The 27,074-nt window shown below is 32.1% G+C and overlaps 2 protein-coding genes across 9 annotated transcripts in view; both read right to left on the bottom strand.

The window, feature by feature from the left end:
• Positions 1 to 27,074, bottom strand: part of LOC125053585 (kazrin) — a 60,619-nt gene that overhangs the window by 25,841 nt on the left and 7,704 nt on the right. For 6 of the 8 annotated variants that reach the window (XM_047654999.1, XM_047655001.1, XM_047654997.1 and 3 more), the window contains exons 2-4: positions 2,772 to 2,969; positions 1,388 to 1,655; positions 805 to 1,059 (exon numbers count right to left, since the gene is read on the bottom strand). In XM_047654999.1, coding sequence (XP_047510955.1) covers positions 805 to 1,059; positions 1,388 to 1,655; positions 2,772 to 2,807 — 559 coding nt within the window. In that variant the 5' untranslated portion in view covers positions 2,808 to 2,969. Of the gene's footprint in view, positions 1 to 804; positions 1,060 to 1,387; positions 1,656 to 2,771; positions 2,970 to 3,777; positions 4,085 to 27,074 lie in introns of those variants that run through there. The other 2 variants (XM_047654998.1, XM_047655000.1) reach the window with 2 other exon arrangements.
• LOC125053587 lies at positions 23,677 to 26,653 on the bottom strand. The gene is made up of 2 exons (XM_047655005.1): positions 25,748 to 26,653; positions 23,677 to 25,647 (listed from the first exon to the last, which is right to left on the bottom strand). The coding sequence occupies exons 1-2, from the start codon at positions 26,519 to 26,521 to the stop codon at positions 25,198 to 25,200; spliced, it is 1,224 nt and encodes a 407-aa protein (XP_047510961.1). The 5' UTR covers positions 26,522 to 26,653; the 3' UTR covers positions 23,677 to 25,197.

Genomic DNA, 27,074 nt, shown 5'->3' on the forward strand with positions numbered 1-27,074 from the left:
AATGATTAACTGGATGTTTGTTTGAGTGCATAGGTACTGAACCAATAGTAATTTCAGATTAAATTAAACTTATCGAAGAATACACGAATTTATGTATAAAAAGATATAAACATATACAGATAAGCACATTAACTCAATTTGATGTACAAATATATACCCTTATCAGGCTATAATTCAATTTGTTTTTTCGTTCATGGAGTATAAATTTAATTAAGGAATTTTTACAGTAACTCTCTAGAGACGAAAACTGCGGACTATTGTGTAGGTTATTATTGGTCATACTTTAATTATTCAGGTAATTAGTACTGAGCAAAGCTTATTCGAGACATTAGTGACAACGTTTGTAAGTTTAAGACAGCATTGAAGAATCTCCAACTAAGTCGTAACTTACTTCATCACCAACTCAAACATTCCAGCCCGACTAGTTACCAACTATTATCTCCCGTATTATAGTCCGTAACTCAAACACAGGAAACTTTATATTTTTCTTGTTAATATTTTACCTTACAAAGGATGATATTTGCGAGATAAAATATCATAAGTGTTTCTAAGCCGGGATTAGCCTGGTTGTTTGTTGTAGAGCAAGAATAGCAAGAACCCTTTCTAGGAAATATATGGCAAGACAAACTGTCATTTTTTAAATTATTTTTGTTTGCCATCATAAATAATATATAAATAAAACAATCATGCTTTAAATATACTATTAAATGAATGTGTGCAGTAGCCCAGTCAGTTTATGAATTGCGGTAATTCCACTAATCGCATATTTAATGGGGCCCTACAACTTGCTACTGATAAACTTACCTCCATCAAGTGTAGCCGTAATATCAGCTCTAGGTTCCGGTCCATCACTACTCCGACCTGGCGACGTCGCATCAGGCAACGGAACCTCCTCTTCCGAACTATCAGCTGGATCCAAAGGATTCTTATCGCTTGTATTACTATTCCCTATTTCGGCATATGTGCCACTGTCACTACCATTTTGAGTCGACCATTTTATTGGAGAATCGAGTTTACCATTCGTATGATTTTCTTTATTGTCATCATCTGGAGAAGAAACTGTTTAAGAGGTTAGACTAAAAGTTTAAAGCCATGCATGAAAAATGAGATATTAATCCAAAACAATTCTGAACTGAACTGATCTAAGAATGGCTAAATATTATTTTTAAGGTAATTAATTTCAAAGTTAAATAAGCAAACCTTGCACAACTAAGTTTTTTTTTGAAGTTCCATTCTTAGGAAAACGTAGTACCTAGTCGCTAATTTCTTAAAATTGGTGGTGTACTGAGCGTTTTTATACGAGCGATCATGTTTCTTTTCTGCTTTTTGTTTGAGTCTTAAATCATTGCTCGAACAATTATAAACAAAAACGTTTTCGAATACCAACCTATAAATGGGTTATCTTTTCCATTTCTAATAGATAGTCTAGTTGATCTATTAAGGGTGGCTTGGTCCCCGTTTAGAGATCCATTCCTTGGTTTGTCGAGTGTGCTAATAAGCAGTCGTCTTTCGGGAGGCACTGGTCTGTCCAAGTCCGACCTATCGAGAACTGAACATGCTGGAGTGATGAGAGGATCAGCAGGTTCCGGCTCCGCCTCAGTATCAACCCTCGTCCCCACCGACACTTGTTCATCCACCATTTTTCGAAGTTTCGCCTGCACATTATTCATTTTGTTAATACATTTTTATTATGAACTAATTTAAATGACTCGCAGATGAGGTATCAAATAAAAATTATTTAATTTTGAAGATACTTGCGTTTTAAGAGATATTATTTGTTTATTAAGCTTGTAATGTTAAGTCCGAGTTCTAATAATATAATGTCTCTAATAATAATAGTATGAAGTGTAATGTCATGCAGCGGATTACATAAAATGCTAAAAGATCATACATGGGCTTCAATGGAACAGTGAATTTACATTGTCACTCAAAATAAGTAACCCAACTAATAAAATCAGCAATCTAAAACTTATCACGAAATATCTTAACATAATTCAAACTCTTATTCAATAACTAGTACTGCTTAAAACCCATTCAGCTAATACTGATAAGCAAATTTATTTTTGTCATAGAACATTTCGATAGAAAACTCGCATTACTTGAACCAAATTGGAACACGGTTTCCCTCACTGCCATTAATCACGCTAAGGAATCTAATTTGTTTTATATCTAGGCCACAATAGGAATATTTAATAATGCACTCATAAAAACAATGCCCGCTCCATTTAAGCGACGAGTTATGGCGGCTCTGTGAGTTCATTTCATAAACATGGACTTATATTAAAAGACTTACGTTTCGACGACCTTTCGTCTTATCATCTCTATTTATCTAAACAGCATCGTCTATTCACTTTCCAACCTGTCGTTTACAGTAATAGACAGTTCATGCGTTGCTCAAAGTGTATTTCACGTAAATAATTTTATCTTAGGAAATATTGTGTGAATTATGTTACTTAGTGACATAAATATGTGTTTAAACTACGTGAATTTCTGCTGTCTGCACTTCGGTTGATCGACCTGTCCTTAAGAAGAGCTTATAAAGTAGTGTAATTTATTCTAGCTTACTCGGTTCCGAAGTATATTTAGACAAAATACTGTATAATGCCGTTTAGGAATGGTGAATTTCAATGTGTTTACTAAACAAAACTAATATTTTCCACAGCATTATTGTTATTTCTATGTAGGTTAAGAATAGTGTAAATACTGTATATTGGTGTGTTGGAAATTAATATAAATATATACTTTACACTTAATGATGATAACCAACGTACCTGGGCGTCGCCTAGTATTCGGCGCATTAGCGCCATCAGGCCGCGGTGGCAAAAGCTGTCATGCTATCCACCTGCGCCTCGCATTCTTGTTTTGTTCAGCACTTTATTCAAACAAACTTTTGTCTTTCGCAAAACTGTTTTAATAAAGTTTCCATTAACAGGTGCTCCCCTTTCAGACTTCTCTCTTATCTGTTTCGCCTGAAACAATGAAACATCTAACATTTTGAATAGCTCGTGAAGTTCGTGTTTTACTATAGCCCTACTTTTTAATATAATGTAATAGAAAATGGGAGTAATGAAAAAATGAGTCATGATGTGGTGGTATAAGTCTTTGGATGAAACATTCAATATTACTTAAATTTCATGTTTAGGTAAACATGTTGCAAACCTTGATGCTTGTATATATTAATAAACTTAACAAATAGTGTTGAAAAGCCATCTGCTGAAGTCCATTCTTATCGAGTACTCTTATACAATTATTCCTACATTTGAAATAAAAACAGTTTCGTATATTTGTTAGCTGTCATACCTATAGTAAATACATATGTCACATACAATAATTTATTGTCTGGCACGAATGTGAAGTGAATGTATCATTTTATACCTACATTTAACTTTAGAGGCACAATACCGCGCCCGCATTCATTGGCAATAAAAGGACTATTCAAAGCGAGGTACAATAGCATTTTGTTACAATTCAAACATTATTAGATACCTCTACATACCTCTATTTATAACTTCGGATTCTTACGAAAATGTTATCTTTTATGACACGTATTTTTATTATTAAATATTATTTATATACCTACAACAGGTATTAAGTTGTTTGTTTGAAATGTGTATTTATTTACATGTGTAGTTATTTTGTGTGTTCGACTAAAATGTAGTCTAAAACTTGTAACAAATATCAAATAAATAGCATGATGCTATGTCACAAGTTGTTTTACATTATTCACTTACTGACAAATTTAAACAGGAATCGTTATTAGTTACTCCAAGCATGTACCTTTATGTGAGTTACGTAAAAAGCTGAATTCATCAAGATAATCCAAGTGTCTCATTGGCAATCCAGTCACATCCTTCAAGATTTACATAAAAGGGTCTTGCGCCAACAAGGGCACTCCAAATTTGGTTTTGTAGGTTTTTTAACTTTTCTCTACTATATGTTCGAAATTTTTTATTTGGGGCAAAATATTCCAAAGCCTGACGGACACGTATTTCATAGTTTTCAACTTTCTCTTCGTTCAATTTCCCAACATTGTGTCGAAAACAATGTGCGGTAAAAGTGTTACATATTTTTTTATCAATAACTTCCATCAAAACATTATATGTAATTTAAATAAAAAAAAAATCAGCACCAATAATTAAAATAAAGGAAATTATCGTATACGATGCAAGTGATAGGTAAGTTCCAAGAAGTTTCTATTATTATTCTTCCTTGAAAAGGTACAATATATGTTTCTATTGCCTAATCTCATTTTTACTTTTCTGTGCCCTTGCGCTCATTATTTGCCACAAATAGTTTAAGTTTTTATTCTAATTTATGAGATTATATGAAGTATCTTTAATACTACTAATTAACCTTTAACGTCGATTATATTTAAAAAAAAGAGTAGATTAAACATGCAGTTCTCAAGAAAAGTAGTGCTAAGCCGCCAAGAACGTAACAACGTATTACATTAATCAAAGCTTACGTAGCCTTGAAGTATGTGAAAGGGGCGTGTCAACATGCAAGCAACTTCAGTAAGTTACGTGGTTCTACGAGCTTCGTTATTGCGGCCTTTGAATACTGCACTCCTTAATTAAAACGTAGTCAGAGATTTTATATCTCATGTACCGTATTATATTCAAACATTAAGCGCTTGTTCATTAAAATCTTATTTTTACGTGTTCTTTTTATCTTTCGTAAGTAATCGAAAACGACCTTGTATTAACATAGCTTTTGGACTAACTAATTTAAGTATCGTAACTACAAAATGAGACACATTTTTGCCTCTGTATGTGAATATCCTTATATCAATTTCCATTGTGATAGAACATTGGAATGAAAGTTCTTATTATACGCATTAAATGAGTGTAATCTTAGCCAGCTAAACCACAGAAGCTGAGCAGTTTTATAAGAAAATATTACTCGCATTTTAACAAAACTTACTAAAAGTCACTTCAATTTTGTTTTGGTTTTTGTAAAAAAAAAATCAAGTAAGTTTAAAGTACATTAAGCCAAAATGAGTCCGTTTGTAGAACTTCGTAAAATAAGAACAAATCATATTTAATATTAATCATATAGAATTATTCTTGTAATTTTCCCAGCATGTAAACAACTAAACTAAATAGAGAACCCACGTAAACGATGCACAGGTGCCTTTGAGTCGAACCTCATCACAGTACAACACAAGTTGCAGAACATTATACATACATAATGGCCTCGTAAATAGTAATTTAATGCTCCACCTTCAAATCCACTCTTTATTGCCGTGAAGTATCTTTTGTTTTAAGTTACGGCAAAAACTGTCTATTAAATATTATAAATTATGAAATCACGAAATTTTATAGATATAAAATTTTAGTCTCTGCAAGACGCTCTAAGAATAGCCAACATTCTCATGCACTGAACTTGATCCACCACCTTTAACTTTGCTTTGGTTTCTTTACACGGTACACGATACCGAAATCGTCACGAATGGTAATAAAGACTGGCCAAAGTTAGAACGCCCGAGAACGTCCTTTCATACTTCATTCATTGTGTGTCTGATGTAGATAGCGAAGTGCGGTAGTCCGATACACACACTGCCTAGCCATTGCTTCGCATGAGAGTGAAGGTAGCCTACCTTTGGATACATTTGAATCTATCAACTTAGCCGGAATTTAAAATGTGTAATTTTACAAGGATTATACATTTAGGACAAACAGCATACTTTCATTTATCACAAAAAAACTTATGAAAAGGCTTTTTTCTTTGATGCCATGGTTACCGTAGCATCGTGGGCACCGTATTGCACCAGCAGCTACTGTATTATATAGACAGTTGTCCAAATTTTTGAAGAACTTCAAAAGAACTTCAAAATACCATTCTCCATCCTCACAACCGACCGACAATTTGTTTAATTCCGCATTTGTGATTTCAATATTTTTGATGCTTTTACTAAATGAAAGTAAATCAGTTACAACGAGCGTAATACAAACTCTTATATAGCACGTGTCTAAATATATTAATATATAGAGTAAATATGATCCATTTATAACAAGTGTCTGATATCCATTATCCTCTAAGGTTATTGATACCAGGCACCCTCTACCCCTTTGTTCTAATAATAATATCCGGGCTCATACGTCACTTTATTAGTTGATGCTGATCATGAATCAAATTATCATATGTAATACCACAAGAGCTTCAAAATTATCGGGTATTTCCCGATAGGTTCGTTGCAAACAATTAATATAAAACTATATTTGTTTGCAACGAACCTTGAGGGAAATACCAGATAATTTTGAAGCTCGAGTGGTATTCGGGGGATTATTTTTCCGACCCAAATGTCGGCCAATAGAATTGCACCATGAGACGAAATGTACAGTTAACAAATAAGAATTTCATAATGAATAAAACAACTACTTAATACTTTTCTTGAAGCAACGACCAGAGAAAATTTTCACAAAAAATTGTCAGTATAATACCATGTAGGTTGTACCACGTGACGTCGAATGGTGCAATTCTATTGGCCGATATTTGGGTCGGAAAAATAATCTATTAAAATTAACTCATGATACCGTCATTTACAATATTTTTTAGCATGACAATTAAATAACATATTGGATCAAATGACCAAGCTTTTACAACATAGTAATTTAGTTATTTTGCCAAAACTATATAAAAAATTATATCTTGTACCACGCCGCGTGATATAAAATTTGTATATTCTTTATTAACGAAACCAAACTTTCAGACATTCATAAAGGTAATGGGACCTAAATTTTTACGACGCAAAGTAATAATGTATAAAGTTTGTGATTTTGAAATAATTTACTACTTAGTTTTATGACAGTTTGACGTGGAATTAGTTTATATACAAGCAGTGGAGCAATGCTTGTGGGAGATACGTAAGCGCTAAAACTTTCAACGTTTCGCGAATTTCCGAGTAAGTGCCGCTGCAGCGTCAGCAGCGTTGAGCTGTGTACCTTCGCTAAACTTTACTGCACGCTACACAACTCGCTAACTAAATAGAAAGAAGCTTCCGAGCCGTGCTGCTCCAATGAGTTACGTACTTAGAATGGTTTTGTTGTAAATGCCTGTACTCCTTTTTGTACTATTTTCACATTGAATTTTAATATCATTAATAAACAATTAATTAAAATCAGAAATATGATATTTCATTTATACTGTCTCGTAAATTGGCTTGTACATCTATCAGCTATTTTACGTGTTTTTCTTTAATAAAAATTGGATTGTTGGTGTGGTCATTAAAAGTGACTTTCGTAACCATTCAACAAATAATTATTTATTGTTCAACAGGTGTTTCCTAAGATGAATTGAGGCTGTTATATATGTATAGATTGTACCGTTTGTACATCTGTCCATAAATCATAAAGCAATTCATTTCAAGACCCGTCCGCCCGATACTGGTTAAATATGCCATTTATCATTTTGAGGCATTCGCTCTAAATAACCTGGGAAGACTAATCTGTAATCGTGACCTAAAAGCTGCATTAAAGATTGAACAATTGCTTTAAATGAAATATATTTTCATTTGAAGATTGAGGATCGCTCAACGAACATAACCTCGAATCATGCTTGAATTAAAAAATAAGTTATTACTTTAGTTCTTATTTTACAGGGATTTTGTGTTTTTAAATAGATTTCCTTAATGTACTTCGTTTTAGTTAGACGATGATGTTGATGAATATACACACTGAATTATAAGTTTTGTTATAGTGCAAAAAAATTTAATCGAGAGTCTTGTTAGGTAGTAATCTACCTAATAGACCGTCGTAATCGACGGTCTATTTAATGCAAAGACAGGGACTGCGGGTGCAATGCGTGAAGCCGAGTTGGAAGCAACAGCTGGTAGAGGTATCGTGCGCCGGCACCTTGGGATTGTACAATGGACAATTTAAATACTCAATTTATTAGCCACTTTATTATAATTTATAGGATGTAATTTTTTAATAAGTTGTTGTTTATTGAATTTTTAGGCCGTAAAGGTTGGGGCATTGGCTGTTGGATAAGAAAGTATTTAGGAATATAAATGGACAAAGATTTAATTGCAATGTATCACACCACGAGTAAATAAATAAAAACACATTATGGCAATTCTGGGAGTCTCGAATGGAGCAAACAGTCTCAAGTGACCATCGACTCTTCGCTCCACCCAGACCATTAACTAATAGTGCTTTCGAAGGTCTTTATAAGCCTTGATTGCTTTCAGGCACACTCAGAGCAACGTTTATTAAATTCTTAATGAATATTTTAAATTATTAGTGTACACTTTATCTTAATCGTTTTAAGTACTTATTAACCTTTTATCAAATCACTTAATTGTAAGTATATTTTATCACATTAATCCATTGTTTGATTCCATATGTTATTATTTTGCGAGTTTGAAGAATTAGTTGAATGGTAACCAAATACTTTTTAACTTGATTCATTTGACTGATACACGAATAAAATGTTTGTCACTATGCATTTATTGTACGTAGTTATTATAATTTTAAAATATTTTATAATTTAGTTTCACCAGAATGGCAAAAATCATCCGATCACTTAAATAAAATTTTATTGCGGTCCAGTTTAAATCATCTATCTATCATATATAATATATATATATTGTAAATTAAGGTAAATGTGTGTTTTATATTATTTTAAGTTTATTTATTTATTTTTTTGTAAGTAATCTTACAGCTATAGACCAGTGCCGATAATTTTTGAAACCAAAAAAAATTACAGTAGGATGAAACCCATTAGAAAAGCAGGGGAATATGATCAAAATGAAAGGAAAAATAAATTACGGTCGATCTGAGGTCGGGAAGGGGAAGGGGGGGGAGGTTTAAGGGTAAAAAACGGTTTATCTCGATTTCCGGCAAAACTAAAAGTCCTATCGAAGAAAACGAAATGGCAAAGTTGTAGGTCATAAAAAGATCTACAACTTTTGTATTCACACATTTTTCACATAACTTCAAAATTTATGTGAAAAATTCAAAAAACCAACTTTTTGGTTTTTTATTTCTATCTTTTACAAAAATTTATTTTTTTAAACGAAATTTGGTGAAAACTTACCTTATTATGTCCCAAATATACTGTAATTTATTTGATTAAAAATATTTATTTTTTCACCTTATTTTGAATTAATATCGAAAAAACACCCTAATTTTCAATCGAAAATTCTGACGTCAAAATTTCAGTTTTTTTCAAAAAGTTGATGTGCTTTCAGTGCGTTGAAATCTCTACTTTCCTATGGTAAAAAAATATATATATATTACCATAGTAAATCTTCTCAGAAAATGCAAAAAATCGTATGCAGTAACGCCCAGACCCGTCATCCCCTTCCCTACTTCTCTATGAAATACGAAAATTTTAGCCCATCTAAAGGCTAAAAAATTTTTTTAGGTCACTCAGGTATATATAAGTTATCTTAAAATAGTAATAAATAGGCATCTAATTATAATTTAAAGAAGATTCAAATAGAAGTAGGGAAGGGGATGACGGGTCTGGGCGTTACTGCATACGATTTATTGCATTTTCTGAGAAGATTTACTATGGTAATATATATATATTTTTTTACCATAGGAAAGTAGAGATTTCAACGAACTGAAAGCACACTAACTTTTTGAAAAAAGCTAAAATTTTGACGTCAGAATTTTCGATTGAAAATTAGGGTGTTTTTTCGATATTAATTCAAAATAAGGTGAAAAAATAAATATTTTTAATCAAATAAATTACAGTATATTTGGGACATAATAAGGTAAGTTTTCACCAAATTTCGTTTAAAAAAATAAATTTTTGTAAAAGATAGAAATAAAAAACCAAAAAGTTGGTTTTTTGAATTTTTCACATAAATTTTGAGGTTATGTGAAAAATGTGTGAATACAAAAGTTGTAGATCTTTTTATGACCTACAACTTTGCCATTTAGTTTTCTTCGATAGGACTTTTAGTTTTGCCGGAAATCGAGATAAACCGTTTTTTACCCTTAAACCTCCCCTCCCCTTCCCCTTCCCGACCTCAGATCGACCGTAATTTATTTTTCCTTTCATTTTGATCATACTCCCCTGCTTTTCTAATGGGTTTCATCCTACTGTAATTTTTTTCACTTTTTATTATTTTTAAAGGCTATCTGCACTGGTCTACTACACATATACATATTATAAAAGAAAACACTTAGACAATATACAAAGCCAAAACAGATTACATTGTTAAAAAATATAAGAAACAGAAATTATAAGTCCATTAAGTACATTAATTAATATATATAAAAAATTAAATTAAACAAACTACAACTAAAAATTAAAAAAAGGAATTGGTACTACTGCTAAATAAAGTCAAAGTCTTCCCGCTTCCTAACATATTTACTCATACCATTTTGGTAAGGTGGAAATGTCTTCATAAATTGTATTGTAAGATAAAACCCGATACATTATTATATTACATTATTAGCGAATAACGATGATAATTCAAGTTCATACACATCATTGGATTAAGCATTTTTAATTCAGATTGACGAAGTTTAAAGTGGACTCTGAATATTTAAAGTATGGTTATTGTGGAACTAGTGGAAACCGTAATTGCATATGTAAATGGAGCCCTGTGTGGGTTAGAGAGGTCGCGACCTGCAGCTACGACCTTGTAGCGTACGAACTCCTTGAATGCTTCTTTTACCAAAGCCTGTAAAACATTTATGAGGCTTCTATTACAAACGAATGTCGACGAGGTTTGACGAGAACAATTCAAAGAGAGTACTAATTTAAAAAGAAACGTTGATATAAGAATAAAATATCTTACATTCATATGAAATTATTCAAGGAGTGTTTATTTAAAAAAAAAGACGAACAATTTACATAGTGTATCATACAATTTTAAACCTTTACATGATTCCCTTTTTTTCCAAATTCAACGGTCATCCCATTTACGGAGCCGTACAAACATTATAATTTCAAATATCCGGCAATAACCGGTTCAAAACGAAATTCTACGTAACGAGCGTTAATTAAAAAGCCCAACGCTAAAGCACTTGCTAACAGGGAATCACAACACTCGTGTCCTTAAGTACTCCATGTCCTTTAGAAGGAGTGCTTAAAGGTACGCCTCGGGCCGTTTGGGGGAGCTACGGCACCGCACTTTATAGGAAAGTCAAACACAGATTTGCCTGCATCTGATATCATACAGGAAGGTTCCACATCGCATTTATGCGAATTTTAAAGAATTAGAAAGGATTAGAAAGAAAAGATTTTGTGCCATATAATAAATTTCCATTCCTCGCGAAACAGTCTAGGTAAATTCACTTGACTTTAATTTGTATGCCAATTAAAACTACCTAATAATAGAAAGGAACTTTAACGATTGTTTTCATAATATTTAAAAAAAAATTAATGCCAAAATGAAAACATAATTAAAAGTAATTTTTCAAGAATATTCCATTCTGCATTCTAAAACTTTAGCGAACTAAGGGAACTTTAAAATGCACCGAACATGAAACATGTTAACATTTAAAATTTAAGAGGCGCATATTCCACATACTTCGCGAAACTTAAACTCCTTGAAGAAAAGAGTTTTACATAAAATGCGAATAGCAGACCAAGTTGGGGATAGTTACCATCAGGTGACTGTTTGCCAATTTATAACTAATAATTATTCTTCTTAGTCGATAATTAATAGATCCATCTTATGGGTTGGGAGCGTGCATATACATACAGACGAAATACCAGCGAGTTATTATACCTTTTTGAACGAATGAGACAAACATTAAAAAAGTACTTGCCTTCTATTAACCTTAAGTTAAGAGCCCATTTTTCACTCTAACTTACAAAATAAATAAATATAAATCAGTGGCGCTATAACCTCTTTAGGTCTTGGCCTCAGATTTCTGAATCTGTTTCATGATCACATTTAAATCTAATAGTCAAGTAGGTGATCAGCCTCCAGTGCCTGACACACGCCGTCGACTCTTCAGGTATGAGAGTCGCACGCTGAAGCCACTAGGCCAACACTGCTCGTACAAAATACGAAACATATTTACTAAGCGATTGAATACAAAATAAAACGGTTACCAATGTTAAGCCAACGAGTCGACTAAAACAGACTTTTCGACGAAAACCAATGCTATAGATTTACAATTTAAAACAGGTATTCCGATACAAAAAGCACGTTATATACGTATAAGTGTTGAGTGTAACCCAGTTTGCAGACAGGCATTGTGGAACATCTGTACGTAAGTTCACGCGTCATAAATTTCACTCATGTTTTCCAATGAAAAGAGATGCTTCACAAAAGCCTCATCCCGTTGTAAAGATGCCAACAAAGATATCCCATTGTCCATAACAAAAAAGTTACGCCTGAATATTTTCGGTTCTAAGTGTTGGTTTAATCCATTGAAAGAAAAACGACCAAAATAACATCTCAAGAATCTATATTGGTTCCGTTATTATCTAGGTAAAAAGTGTTTTATATGCCTTTTTAATAATGCAAAGCAACAACATACAACACGTGGTCTCTGGCAGAATGACATATTGTCTGCTCCACAGCAGAACCAAGGCCAGTTACAACCACAGCACACACGCATTACACACTTGAAACGAACCGAATAGGTAAAGGGGGATTTTTTTTTATATCTCTCATTATATTTTTTTCTTTGATTATTGTTATTTTGTGTGTTTATGTGTGTGTGTTTTTGTTAGTAGTAAATGTTATATATACTACATTAAACCGCAAATGCCCAAATACGGCACGGTCACGTAATTTTAGTCCTCGAATAGAAACTCCTTCGAACTGTAAACACTTGATAATTCTGTTCAATTAAAGTCCGAGAACGCAATAATTATTGATATCAATCATCAATATTTAAAATCAATTGATGTTTAATGTATACAAGACATCAATAGACCTTTAATTATATACATAGACTCCGTAAGTGAGCTCTTTTATTCTATATTTTTACCACAATATTTAGTTATGGGATAAATTACTATTACAGTGGTGTTTCATAATTTAATAACAGTTTTGTTTAAAACTGTTATACGTGCTAACTTAACACAAAATCATTTAAAAAATAATGTCACAAAAGCATCTCATAAACTTAAATAGCATGAGACCGTGAATAACCGTTGACAACAAAAGACGTAACTTAACTTAAAAATTTCTAATTAAAGACACAAAAGACTGTTAAGGGAGCAAGTATTACGTGTAAGTGGGGGGTTTAGAGGGATCGTGAGTCTTAAAACGTTTTCACCTCGCAATTTGACGAGGTTACCCCAACTTTTAATTACGGGCGGCTAATAAATCTACGGCCCCGAAGGATTTAGATCGAGACAGGTTACAAATAGTTGCTATCTGCGGAGATCAGTTTTATTTATTTCCAATGCTCATTTTACTTCAATTAGAGATCTTCTGTTAATCAGAAAAATATGCTTTTGTGCTCAACTTTGCTTAGTTAGATTTTACATTTACCCGAATAATAATAGGTGTTTTTAAAGAAATATTTAACTTCTTAACTAAGTATTTTAATTATTGTTTATTATTTCTAAACACACAACTATTATCAGAAACAATTAATACACAAATGAATAATTACAATTCACAATTCAAACGTTAAAAATATACGTACGTAAGCTTAAGTTTCCTATTGAGCTATAATTTAACGTTATCGAAATCGCATTAAGCGCACTGAGATACTTAAGGGACTCACTAAAAGTTCTATCAACATCTGCCAGCGTTGGGCCAGATGCCAGAACAAACTAGCAGATAAACTTTCCAGGATATCTGATATCAAGTCCCTGACTAGCTGAGTGTAATATTATCTAAAGTTCGCGTTGCGTCAAAATCTATATGCGAGATTCTTGTGCGACGTATCACCGACATTTTTCGAAGAAATTGAATGCATGTACTCTTTACTTTGCTATGAATAAAATTGGTAATTTTATAAGTAAACTAGCTGATCCGGCAAACGTCGTTTTGCCATGTATATCAATTATAATAAAAAATAGGGGTTGATTATAGAGGGGTGAAAATTAGGGGTTGTGTGTATTTTTAATGCTGTATCATAAAAAAATAAAAATTTATCTAAAAATTAAAAATAAAAATTAGGGGTGGACTACCTTTAACATTCAGGGGGATGAAAAATAGATGTTGTCCGATTCTCAGACATACCCAATATGCACACAAAATTTCATGAGAATCGGTCAAGCCGTTTCGGAGGAGTTTAACTACAAACACCGCGACACGAGACTTTAATATATTAGATTATCCTATCGTAAAAACTAGTTATATTTAAATCTTTAAAAAGAAATTAACCTTAAAAGTTTGTTTAGGTTAATGAAACTTAAGGTAATTAAGATGATTGTTAATTTAACTTCGCATTTTTGTTAAAGTATGCCGGCGCGCTTAGATGAAAATTACTGAAATATGAACGCATAAATATTTAGTTCAAGTATTTCAAAGACTTTATTAAAAATTACAAGGTACATAGTTTTTTTCCCTCCGAGAGCCAACAACTCGGTTTCCTGTTTTGGTAGCCTTTTAAATTTTGTAACAATATCAAGTTATTAAAATATCCTATACTAATAGTATACTATAGTTATAATCTTTATTTATATCAGATTTTACACGACGTCATCAGAGTAATTTGGTTGGGAGTGCAAATGCCAGCCAATTGCTAATTTATTATTGAATCCAAATCGGTATATATTAGAGTCAAACCATTAAAACTAAGAGAAAATAAGACCTTTTAGTTTCTAAGACAAAGTTTTAGGTATAACTAGCAAAGTAGAAGCGACAATTCAATTGTTAACAAGCCTATTTAACCTACAAGTTTTGTTCCATTGTCCTTCGCGAATATATCAAAGTTATAATACAAAATAAGTAATGTCTCACCACACATTCAGATTATTACACTACTATTTTACATTAACATAAATAATGTTTGAAAGAGAAGAACCACTTTATTATGAACCTCTTCATGTCATGCAATTACTATAAAAATATTATAAATGACAATTAACATCTCGTTTATATTGAACATATTATTATAATGATTAATGCATCTAACAATTTATTATACAAATTTTGTTTGTATTAGTAGGTAATATCGTTAACTGTGTGTTGTGTTTATGATTCAATGTGTATTCTGTTTTTGGCTTTTGTGTATAATGCAATTGTTTAGATATTGTATAATAAGTAGCTGAATAAGCAAATTAATCAATAAATAAACGTAAGGTAATATGTAAATAATTCTATATAATTTAACAGATGTTTTGACCTTTGTTAAAGTTAAAGAAAAACTTGTGCTAAAAATATAAAATACTCGGCAGAACCTAATGTAAATACAATTTTCACGAAATTTAGCCTCTCGGCGTAATTTTGAAATTCAGGTCAGCCTCATGTCATAAAAAGGTCCCCACTATATTTCGTGACGCCTGCAAAACTGCGGTTTGCACAAAGCGCACCTATTACTTCCGACATATACTCCTCTAACTACAATAGGGCTTCATGTTGAATGCGACTTGAGACTTTTATTACTATTTCATCTTTAATAAAGATGTTTGTGGATTGAATCAAAAATTTATAGAAAATTGGTTCTATAAGTTAAGTAAAATTGATGTCTATGTTTATCTTTGGGAACATATCTGTAGGTAAGGAAAGAAATAGTAATTATTAATACTATTATTATTTCAATTTGTTTAAAAAATTATTCATTTTAATTAAAAGAAGCCGTCGGTTCTATTTTATTTTAATGATTAGTAATTTTAACTTGGGTTAAGCGATTGTTACATATATTACCCAAAGCATTATATCAACGTGGAATCTGATTAAACTCCTTAATCCAATATTTAGATAGGCTGTTGAAGTATTCCCAACTAGTGAGTTAGTATTCCATACATTTTCCATAAATAGTCTCGTCACGTCTCACCCGTGAGTAGACATTCCTTATATAGTACCAATATTTTGTATCTACTGGGAGGGAGTCACTTATTGTATAAAATGTTTGAAGACTTTTCTTTGATGTTGGTTGTCTTTGATAAAATCAATATCCGTGTATAAACACATTCCTTAAAATATGAGAGAGGACGTAGGGTTTAGTATAACATGTATAATTCATTTATTATTTTAAATATATATTATTTAAGGTTTTATTTCATGAAAGGCAAACATCACAATGATGATACTAGTCGCCGACGGAACCTTTAATAGAAATAAAATAAAAATGTAATTTTCATTTGTTTTTTTAGTCCTAAGCAGAGTTAGAGATAATTAGTATACTGCAATAGATATCAGTTTTATATATATCGGTGATATCTTGATGCCGTGTATTGAAATAAATAATGTAATCGGAGAAGATAGACACGGTTGGCTAACGAAGCGGTCACTCGGTGAGACAGACAACATTGCCTTAATCAATCGATGCCACACGTGTATATCTCAAGCCTTAAAGGAAAACTATAGATTTTTTTAGTTTATTAACTTCAATATATAAAGAGGAACTTAACGGACATAATAAAACGTGTTTACCAAAAACAGATATTTGAGAGTAACGTAGAGTAGAGAGTCTTTTTACGAGTAATGCCTTTATATTCAGAATTAAAGGTAGATAAAAGGATTCTTATGATGATGCGTGACAGATCGGATTAACTAGTATAGTTATTAAGGATTGTACAAGGATATAGCTATCTATATCCTCGCTTGCGAGCCATAGTTATCTATTATGTATTATAATATATTTAATATATGTATATATATATTAAAACAGTCTTTTCTGTACAGTTCCCTAATTACACATTAGAAAACAAAAGCAGTTTTATTTTCATAATTTTATTTAATAGAAGAGCCCTTTGTGCCTGATGCAACTAATATAGGTTTGACGTGGTGGTATCCTCACGATGGCGGTCCTTCTTTGAGCAAGGTTAAAAACACTAGGTTGAAAGTGCTCATAGAATAAAAAAAATCTAAATGTAAAAATAAGTTTAGTTCTTATGATTTAATTACTTCTAATTGATTATTTCTATTGATAAACAAGTTATTAATGAATGTATAGTCAATTAAAGGGACTACCTTAGCGTAATTAGTTTTAAAATCACTAGATAGCATGAAAGTAACAACTGATGTTTAACATGGCACAGCGCCCAACCTTATCGCTTGTTTTACGATTGTATATTTTTTGCTCAATGTAAATTGTAACAATGAAGTTTTCATACAAATATAGGACACAAAAATGAGCAGAGCTTGCATTTGTTTCATATTTTAATGGAATCTCAATAATAAAATGTTATTTCAAATACAGTATTGTGTACATTTCATTTTTCCTCTTTGTTTTTTTTATTAAATCAACGAATAATAATATAAAATTCTTAGAGACATTGACAATTATCATAGCATTCAAAACCATCGAGTATATCTACTTATATTACATTGGATAGCTATGCCATTATACATATCTGTTTGAAACACTCGAAACGTTAACGCCCTGACATTCTCGCCTTAACAAATGACAAACAGTCGACCCTCCAACTTTAATGATTTGTAGACGCAGGCTCTAGTTTTACGTAATGTGCTTACGTACTTGTGTCAACCACGTCGAGCTTTGTGTACCTTCTGTGATGTGTGAGCAATTAGCTGATTTGCCTCGTATAAGCATAAACCAGGTCGCCATTATACACTTGTTTCCAAGGATTATTCCCAATAATTTATTAAAACGAAGAAACTATGGTCTAACTATAATCTTTGATAAAATGATTATGGTATTACCTTTGTACTGATTTCTTTATGCATTGTATACATATTTGTCCAATACTTGACTATATGTAAATTTTGTTAAAAGATCAAAATTAAATAAACCTTTATGATAAAAAATATTACTGAAATGCTTTCGTTTACCGTTTCAATGTATTTGAAATTTCTTTTTAACATTCTCATTTCATTGAACTGACCATAAGTATTTTATTATTAAAAACTTATTCAAAATCTAAATGGTGAGACCATGTCGTCAATTATTGGTAGAGTTTGGCATTATAAAAGCCCCACCTGAATGGACCCTGGTAAATCACACACGCTAACAGGTAGACCGAAGAGGAAGCAGAGACACGGATGAAGTTGGCAAGAGATAGTATAAAGTTTAGAGCAGGCCTACGCCGTAGACTACTGAAAAAAGGTTTTTAAGTATGGATTTGACAATTTAAATACATCTTTATATTAATTGACATTAAGGTTTACGAGATTAATTGAAGCTTAATCTTAAAATTACAAAGTTAATGAAAGAGGGTGCCCGTTAAAGTTATCAAACAAAGTGCTCGGTTCATAATGTAAAATTCTTGGCGAGAAAATAATGGAAGATGACGTCACAACACTCGTGCTTAGGCTTTAAGGCTCGGATATAAAACTCACAACTTTACTAATAACGCTCTTTCAGTCACGTACTTAATTTATTTATGGAACATGTTCGTTTGAGAATTACTTCATTTATATTATTTATTTCTCACGGCGTCGTCGACATAATCCCAAGAGTCTTGGATAAGAACTCATATAGTTTTCGTTTTATTTGCTATAGGTGACATACTATATATATATATATATATATATACACATTTAGATAAAGCTGGATGTGCACTAAGCTACGCAATAGTTAAAAAATACATAGTGCGTCTATGATTTTCGGCGAAATATCATTGAATTATGCAAGACGGAAAGGAAGACAACTGACAAAGAAAAATGAAACTTATTACACTTACACATACCAAAATAACTTTATTCATATAGGTAACCAATCTAATTCTTAAACTAATCTAAATCTAATTCTTGAAACTCCTACTCATAAAACTGAATTCTATTACTCCTCTTTCACTGTGCTCTTTCAAAGTATCCTGCTATGGAATTCCTTAGCAATAATTCCATAGGAATTTGATATCAGACGAGCTGTCTTTAAATTTATTTAAAAATCTTCTTTTTACTTATATATATTAATTGTGACTCAATTGACCTTTGGATTAGCTATTACTTTTTTGTTTATACATATTATTATTTATATTTTTTCTTTAAATTTAATTTAATTTAATCTTAATTATAGTTACATGATATTTTGAGTTTTTTCTTTGTTAATTAATTATGCATTTCTTGCACTTTACCCTCTGTGTTTCTTTTTTTATTGTTCCATATAAGGGTTGCCTGGAAGAAACCGCTTGTTAGCGATAAGGCCGCCCGTTGCCTAATAACTTATGTAACCTACTTTTTTTTATGTGTATGAATTTGTATATTATGGTAACGAAGTGTAAATAAATAAATAAATAGCCAAGTAAGCTCGCAAGTCAAGGGTGTAGAGCGGGCAAGAAGAACTGGCAAGAAACTCTCCGCCACTGTTTCTTTATCAAATGAGCAAATCAAGGTAGTTTGTAATCTTATGTCTAAAATTAATCGTACTTGAAAAAATAATCAACCTAATGAGGTTATTTTTAGAAATTAATAAATTACATTAAATCATCTCATTTAAAACGTAACCTGTTTAAAGACGGTGTTTTGTATGTCATAGGCAAAACAGTAAATGGTTCAAGTTAACTTTAGTACATATTTTACCATGTTGACACCCCAGAGGGTGTGTCTGTGGCGTCTAGATTATAGAATAACGCAACAAGCATAATGAATGAGGTAAGACGATGGGCGTGTAACAAGGTAGGGCATTTTGTTGGACGATACTTATACACCATAAAGTCTAAGGCACTTGTACTTTTATTTCCCACTATAAAGCTCAAATTACTTAGCATCTAATCAGTTCAATCTAAACATTTAAACATTCAAAACGGATAAGGAACTAAGTTATTTTCCTATGCAGCAGATCTGCAGTATGTCTTATTTTAGGTAATTAAGATAGTATCCATAAATGGTACACTTACCAAATTATAGATTATTTTCTATATAAAATAATATTCTACAATAATTAGTAATTATGTAAATATAGCCTAACGGCCTATTACGCGGTTATCGATCTAGCACAAATCTAAGTGTACTTCAAATATATTTAGGAGGTCTTTATGACAACAATTATGCAAAAATGACCTAACCAAAACCACAATGGAATGGTCGTTCATTTTCCATTAATGAAACCAGCCCTGCGATTCTGTAACTCACTTCACGAACTCACACAGCGGTTTTCGCATCGGCGGTCGCTCTCAAATCAGTCGTGAAGCAGTCATTTTATGATTTGGCATTCTGATAAACAATAAACTACAAGCTCCCACCTTTTCTGAATGCCAAATCATAAAATGACTGCTTCACGACTGATTTGAGAGCGACCGCCGATGCGAAAACCGCTGTGTGAGTTCGTGAAGTGAGTTACAGAATCGCAGGGCAGTAATGGAATGCGTCAGTCGCAATTATGATAAGAATGAAAAAACATCGTCGTTTAATATAGCCAATATAAATCTGAAAAGCCTCGCGCTGTGGAATTTCCCCATTAGATTTTATGGATTTCTCTCTTGTCCGCACATTAAATTATATCCAGAAGGAAAATTGAACCAACGATTGCAGTTTAATTTTCAACTCTATGGGATTTAGTGTGATAGAATAAGATCAAATTGGTCTTACGTTTCATTGCCAGGCTTGGAATGCTTCAACGTTTGGAATAATACTTTTAAATGGCTTTTAACCTTGCTGAGAATTGTACAAATATTTAAATTTTGAATACGTTTAATTAAAAAAAATGTGAACAACTTTCTTTTTCTTACATGTAGAGAGGTATTTAAAGGCTCCAATGAAGCCTATCATTAATAAATAATAATACAAAATAATCACTCAGCCAAATTAGATAATGCGTTAATCATAAAATGTACAAAGTATGCGCTTTGGACTTACAGTTTCTATGGAAGAGATGTTTTTTTAAGTATATTATTTCTCTATTTCGTGACTAAACAAGATTAAAAAAAAGTTCAAACGTCTCCTCTATAAGGACGTGTGTTATTCATCATGCTTTTATCTGATATGTCTACAAATCCCTCTAAATTATTCATTGTACAAGCAGTTATGGACGAAAAGAAAATAATATTAAAAACTGAAATATGATTTCATCAAACTCGTTGAAATTTAGAAGCATCGGTCTTGTCTATGAATATTCTTAGTCAAATTTCACATTTCTAAATAATTAGGCTACTACCGTAACTCGGTAAGTACGTATTCATTTCGGCATGACCGAGTGTTTAGTCTCATTTAATGCAGTCGACAAATACGAACAGAAATTAAAATAAAAAGCGACCATGGAAGCGTATTTACAGAAATTTAATTAGAGTCCACCCTCGAAACTGCTTGCGGCGTTAATTCTATACATTTCAGAAAGTTTTCTATTTTCTTTACGTTCGCTGTTTTATTTTTTCTTATACAGGGATATTCTACATTGCTATTTGTTGCAAATATTGTACAATTTACATTTTAGATGAGCTTATTATTTAGTAGTATTTATTGGAGTAGGTAATTAATACAGAATTAATTTAAACTTTTAAAAATATTCATCACGTTTCATTTATTTATCTTTAAATTTGCTAGTATCCAATTCTAAATGATTTAATCATTGTGATAAAATCAGAAACGTAATTAATACCTTATTTGGCCAAAGTTTTTATAGTGTTTTGATGTTTAACTCATGGATCCATTCATCAATTATTTTTAGATGTCCGGATAGCCATAGGTACATCTGTTTTAAATCTATATATGTGTCATACTTTAGACCTAAATAATAAACATAATATTTAGGTACATAGAAGTCAGAAATCAATAATATATCTGGCGCCAATCCCAAACGTGATTTGAAATAATGATGGGCTCTTCAACAAGAGGCTTACACATTCCGGCCCAAACACTTGCTATATTGATTTGTTATTGATGGAAATAAACATTTCGCACATATAGGAGACACATAATATGACAAATGAAGACAGGAATTTGGATGTGAAAGCAGTAGGTACTATTTTCAACGTTAGAAAAAAAAAATACCAATTTCGTCTGAAAATATAGAAAGCGTTATGCAGACAACTATTTTTGCCAACGAACCGTATAAAATCATAAAATGGCTTTTTGTGATAGTTTTCAACTGTATACAGTCTAGTACTGTAATATTTCAATTATTTATCAAACGTCCGACCGCACAGTGCGACCACTCCAATCAATGATTCAATGCACTCACTACTGTACGAAAGGGAGAACTAATGGAATAAAACTAATGAACTTTATTCCGATTAATTTGTTCATAAATAAATGATGGTTGGCATAATTATTGCGTAGCGTAAAAACTACATTTGATGAGCATGTATATTGCACTTAAAATAAACATTTAATAAATGTATAAAAAGGAAATCTTCGACGCGTTGCTGCTACAACTGTACTAACAATACTTTTAAAAGTACAAGTTATGTGCTACGCAATGCACGCATTACGCTATAAAGCTCGAGTGTGTAGCGTGCGTAAAACATTGTTAATTTCAAATTCTGATTACCACAAACAAACTGACTTTAACTCAAATATCCTCGAATATTTCAAACTATCAGACATTGTTAGGTATTTTCCTAAATAAAGTCATTCCAATGGCTATCAGTGTATCTCAAATAACAATTTTCGCGCCCACTCAACCTTGTACGAAGAGCAGGCCGACATTAGCTGGGGAAAAATTAGATTCGACCCGGCACGACAGTGTCGTAGGAGGTTTTACCTCTACATCCCTTTTAGCCACTCCGCCCTACAGTTTATCCATTTTATATTTCCTCTTCCTTACAATGGACGATTTATTTTCTTACTTCGGGTGTAAACGACGAAAAATGATACCAGTATACCGCGACTGCGATACATTAGGGACTTTTAGATTGCATTAGCATTTTATTAAATTTTTATAACGATTTATGCTAATCGCTAAAACCGGGCGTTGTCCTACCTAATTACGTAGGTTGGAATTTAAGGCGCTAAAGTTAATGTGCCTTAAGTTATACCAATATCATATATTATTTTTTAATGAAAATCGAATTTTTTGGACGAATATTTATTTATTTCCTTATTTTTATTCTTATAGTTACAAATACAACAGAAAACTTACTAATACAAAATTTAAACTAAGAACATAACATTACGTATAAACAAAACATAAAAACCATAACCTTTTTAAAACAAATTAAAAATAATGAAATCCTTGTGAATTTTGTTAGTGTATTCAGGGTGCGCAAGACGCGCGTAAATGGTGCTTCCGGTACTGCTAGCAATTGCAATAGATTTTGATTTTTAAAATATCACATAGCTTTGATTATACGACATTCTAATACTTCCTGTAAGTAATAAGTGCAGCTTTATATAAAGGTAAATTAAAGTATTTTCGTGAATAAAGTGTTAATGCACATCGTGTTTTTAATAAGAGGTGCTAAAAACAATTAAGCGAAGAATGTTAGGCGCGTTAAGAGCCCGTTTGCCGGAAAAGCAAAACACGAACGACTTTACGGCGTCCCTTTGTTTCGCGACTGAAAGGGTTAACGGAACACTTAACCCTACTTCTACAACTATGAGCTGTCATTATCTGTTGATGTTACACTGTTGATGGTACACGTTTGAAATGTATTTAGACATTATCAAACTTAAACAATACATTTAATTAGAAATGAGAATTATGGATAGTAGGCATGCGTTTACATTATTAATTTAAAATTACTTTTTCTACAGTACGACAGGCCTAGAATAGACCGCAACCTAATTAACCGTTAAAAAAATACTGCTGTAACTTCCCAAAAAACATAAGTAGTAGAGAAATAGTATGTCTTGTTTATATAATCATTAAATGTATTGCGGTGTTCAGTGTCTGACTAACTTTGTTCACTTATTGTTTAGATCTTATTTGTTAAAGGCGAAGCTGAATAAAATATATGAATCGAAGTTTTAGTTATGTTAAAATTATCTGTGAAAAAATAATTGTGTATGGTTGGGCCAATTAAATGAATAATTCAAAATATTTTGCCAAATATACGATTGGCCTAATAGTTAAATCGTGACACAGGTTTAGAAGAACAATAAAATTACGTGTTTATCCCCTGCTAAAGGGTTTCGTGCGCATTTAATTTCATGGCTCAAGTAACGAAACCTTCATCGACCGTTAAGTGACTTTAAAACTACAATGAACCTGACACCTTGTTGGGATTTTATTTGTAAAAACTTACGTATCCTTTAAAGACTTTTATCTTGTTAGAAAAAAAAATAGTTTCATCATTCAATAGTTATGGTAAGTCGTCCAAAAAATTTGTCCAGCTATTCATAGGGGGATGCTGCCAGTATCTTCGGAACCTTGCCTAAAGGGACTGCTTTTCATAATACATTTTAATCATTTTATTTTAAGGTTAGTTATTGTTTTTTGTTACATTAATTTATGCAAGCTGTAGGATTACGAAATAAAGAATATTTCTTTCTTGATATAATAGGAAACCTACTTAGGTGTGGTTGATTTAATATTCTGCAAAACTATACAATACAATAACAATATCATTCAGTTTCAAGTTAAAAGAAACTAAGACAACAATAAAGATGTTCAATAACATCGAATGTTCTCGGCGGAACCATTGTATTGTTTGTGTACCTGGTTTATTTAGTACATAGCCGGTAGCATGCCCTTATTGACACGGGTGCGGGAAAATTCACTATTAATGGCTTGAGAAGGCAAGTGCACGGTATAAGCAATTATGTTCCGTCATACATATGTACTTTGGTAGGCTTTAGTTTATAGAAGAGCTTCGGTTTTGTGTATATTTCAGTTACCGACCAAGCCAGCTTTTCCATGCTGAAGTGTTTGTTACTCGTACAAGAACTTAAGTACAATTTCATGCTCATATACATAATAAATAAGAAAACATTTTAAAATATACGATATTTCTCATCTAAGAATCTTCAAGAAAATATCTTAGTTAGGAAACATAAAATACAATTACCAGCCAAACAATTTCAGAGAATTCCAGTGAGTAACAGCTTGGAAATTCTAAAGCGACAAAGAATCTTAAATAATGTCTACCTATACCCATATTACAATTTTCCGCGAAGACAATTATGCCCGAAGAGAAAATCTTTATGGCGACAATTAATAACTGAGTAATTTATTCCGTCCCAGAAATTCTTTGATTGTTCGTTTTCATAGACAACAACAAGGCAATATTGTAAGTGATATTAAAAATAACATCTTATGTAAAATATTTTAATAATTCTAATTTTAGTAATTAGTTTATAATTATTTATGGATACTAGGTATCATTCAATGAATAATTTCTTTCAAAGAAGAAATTCACAATTCCATTCACTCTATTTATAAAAATATCTTGGTTTTGTATCTCGTATTCCTCTATTTGGGCGTCATTAGTGACCTGACGTTTTATTTCTGTCATTTTCTGCGCTTCCTCAGATTCCGCTGTTATAATTTTCATAGAGATCAAGGCTTCGACTAAACCAAATTGAGAGTGCTCCTTCAATTGTTCTTCAAATACTGCTCTAGGATAGACATCTTCAATGTCGATGTTACATTCTCGTAATACAGCTGAACAGGTCCCGTGATAAATGTCTAAGAGCTGGTCGTAGTAGTTTGAGAGAAAATGGAAGTCTGTGCACATGTAGATAAAGTACGAGATATCTGTAACCGGTGATGCAAAGCGAACTAATTGGTAGTCGACAAAGATGGCATCGACTGGTCTGTTTCCCTGAAATTTATTATGTCAAAACTTTAGAAGGTACTGATGTTAGAGACCCTTTGTGTTTACGTCATAAAAAGTGAAGTCTCGTAAAAGATAATAATCTTACCTGATATTTAAAAAATATGTTATTGTGCCAACAATCCGCATGGCAAATCACGTTGTATTTTGTGGCCGGAGCCGAGTATTTATTAAGAATGAAAGCAATACGCCGAGAAATATTCCTCAATTTATCCTTGTATTTTTCATTCGATATAACAGAGAGAGACGCATTAAAGTAATAAATCAACGATTTCGGTATATTCCGTATCTCTGAATATTGGACGTCTTTGTTTAATTGCTGTTTAAACTCCTCAAATTTATCTGGACGTAGTTCAGATGTAATGAACGAAAATGCGTGTAATTTTGCTAAATTTTTTATGACCAACAAAACATGATCAAAATCAATAGTTTGGAATCTATCAAAAAGTTTATACCCTTCGATGTTGTGCAACACAATCACTTCTTTGTTATACTCTACTGATGACAGTATACAGTTGGGAAATTTGTATTTTAAGCCCTCATTGGAAATAAGAGTCCGTTGAATATTCAAAAAAACTGGTGTAACTTTATTGCAAAATATGTATTCCCTCTTGTAGGCCTCTCTGAAACATGCTCGATCTGTAACACTATGATGCCATTTTATTATTATTCTCTGATTAACTTTAAAACCATTTAGTTTTCCTCTGATTTGTACTTTATAAAATCCAGATGCAAAGGAATCGACATCTTCAAATCCGAATATAACATTATACTCAATGTCCGTTATTTTCTTGGCTTCGGCAACATTTTGTATTATTGCGGAGAGCTCTTGGTGAACACGGGACACTTTACGAGTACACATACTCTATAACATGTTCGAGGTAAACTATAGTTCCGTTATCAGCCTGCGACCACTAAACTCTGGTGATTTTATCTTTCGAGATTACGCCTCTATCTCGATACGCATAGCATACTTTAAATTACACAACACTTGATAGATTATGCAAAATATCCAATTGTTTTAATTATAGAGTCATTTTGATCCATTTGTTCACTATTCATAAACACAAAATAAAGGAATTCTGTGTTTATATCATATTGAAGGCGTTTGGTTTATATACAAAATATACAGATGTATATTAAAATCACACTGCTTGTGTGTAAATTAATATTTATTTGTTTTGTTCGTGGCTCGACTTGGTCAAAACGGTACTATTATAAGACATATTGATACACAATTAGGAAACATACGATAACTGTTAAACAATATTTTTAGTTTATCATAACACTCGAGAAGGTAGACGATTTGGTATCGTATGGAACTTTATCAGTCCGGAACAAGTATGTCCGAGTGAATACGAGATAAGCCAGACGTCACACAATGCCTATTGTGACCTCTCAGTGCATGAGCTCCT

This window comes from Pieris napi, chromosome 11 (genome assembly GCF_905475465.1).
Source record: "Pieris napi chromosome 11, ilPieNapi1.2, whole genome shotgun sequence".
Lineage (NCBI taxonomy): Eukaryota > Metazoa > Arthropoda > Insecta > Lepidoptera > Pieridae > Pieris > Pieris napi.

Excerpts from the sequence above, each read along its gene's own strand:
- LOC125053587 (XM_047655005.1), bottom strand. The coding sequence starts at position 26,521 with ATGTGTACTCGTAAAGTGTCCCGTGTTCACCAAGAGCTCTCCGCAATA. Across the intron at positions 25,648-25,747 it reads ACATATTTTTTAAATATCAG|GGAAACAGACCAGTCGATGC; the intron begins GTAAGATTATTA and ends AATAAATTTCAG.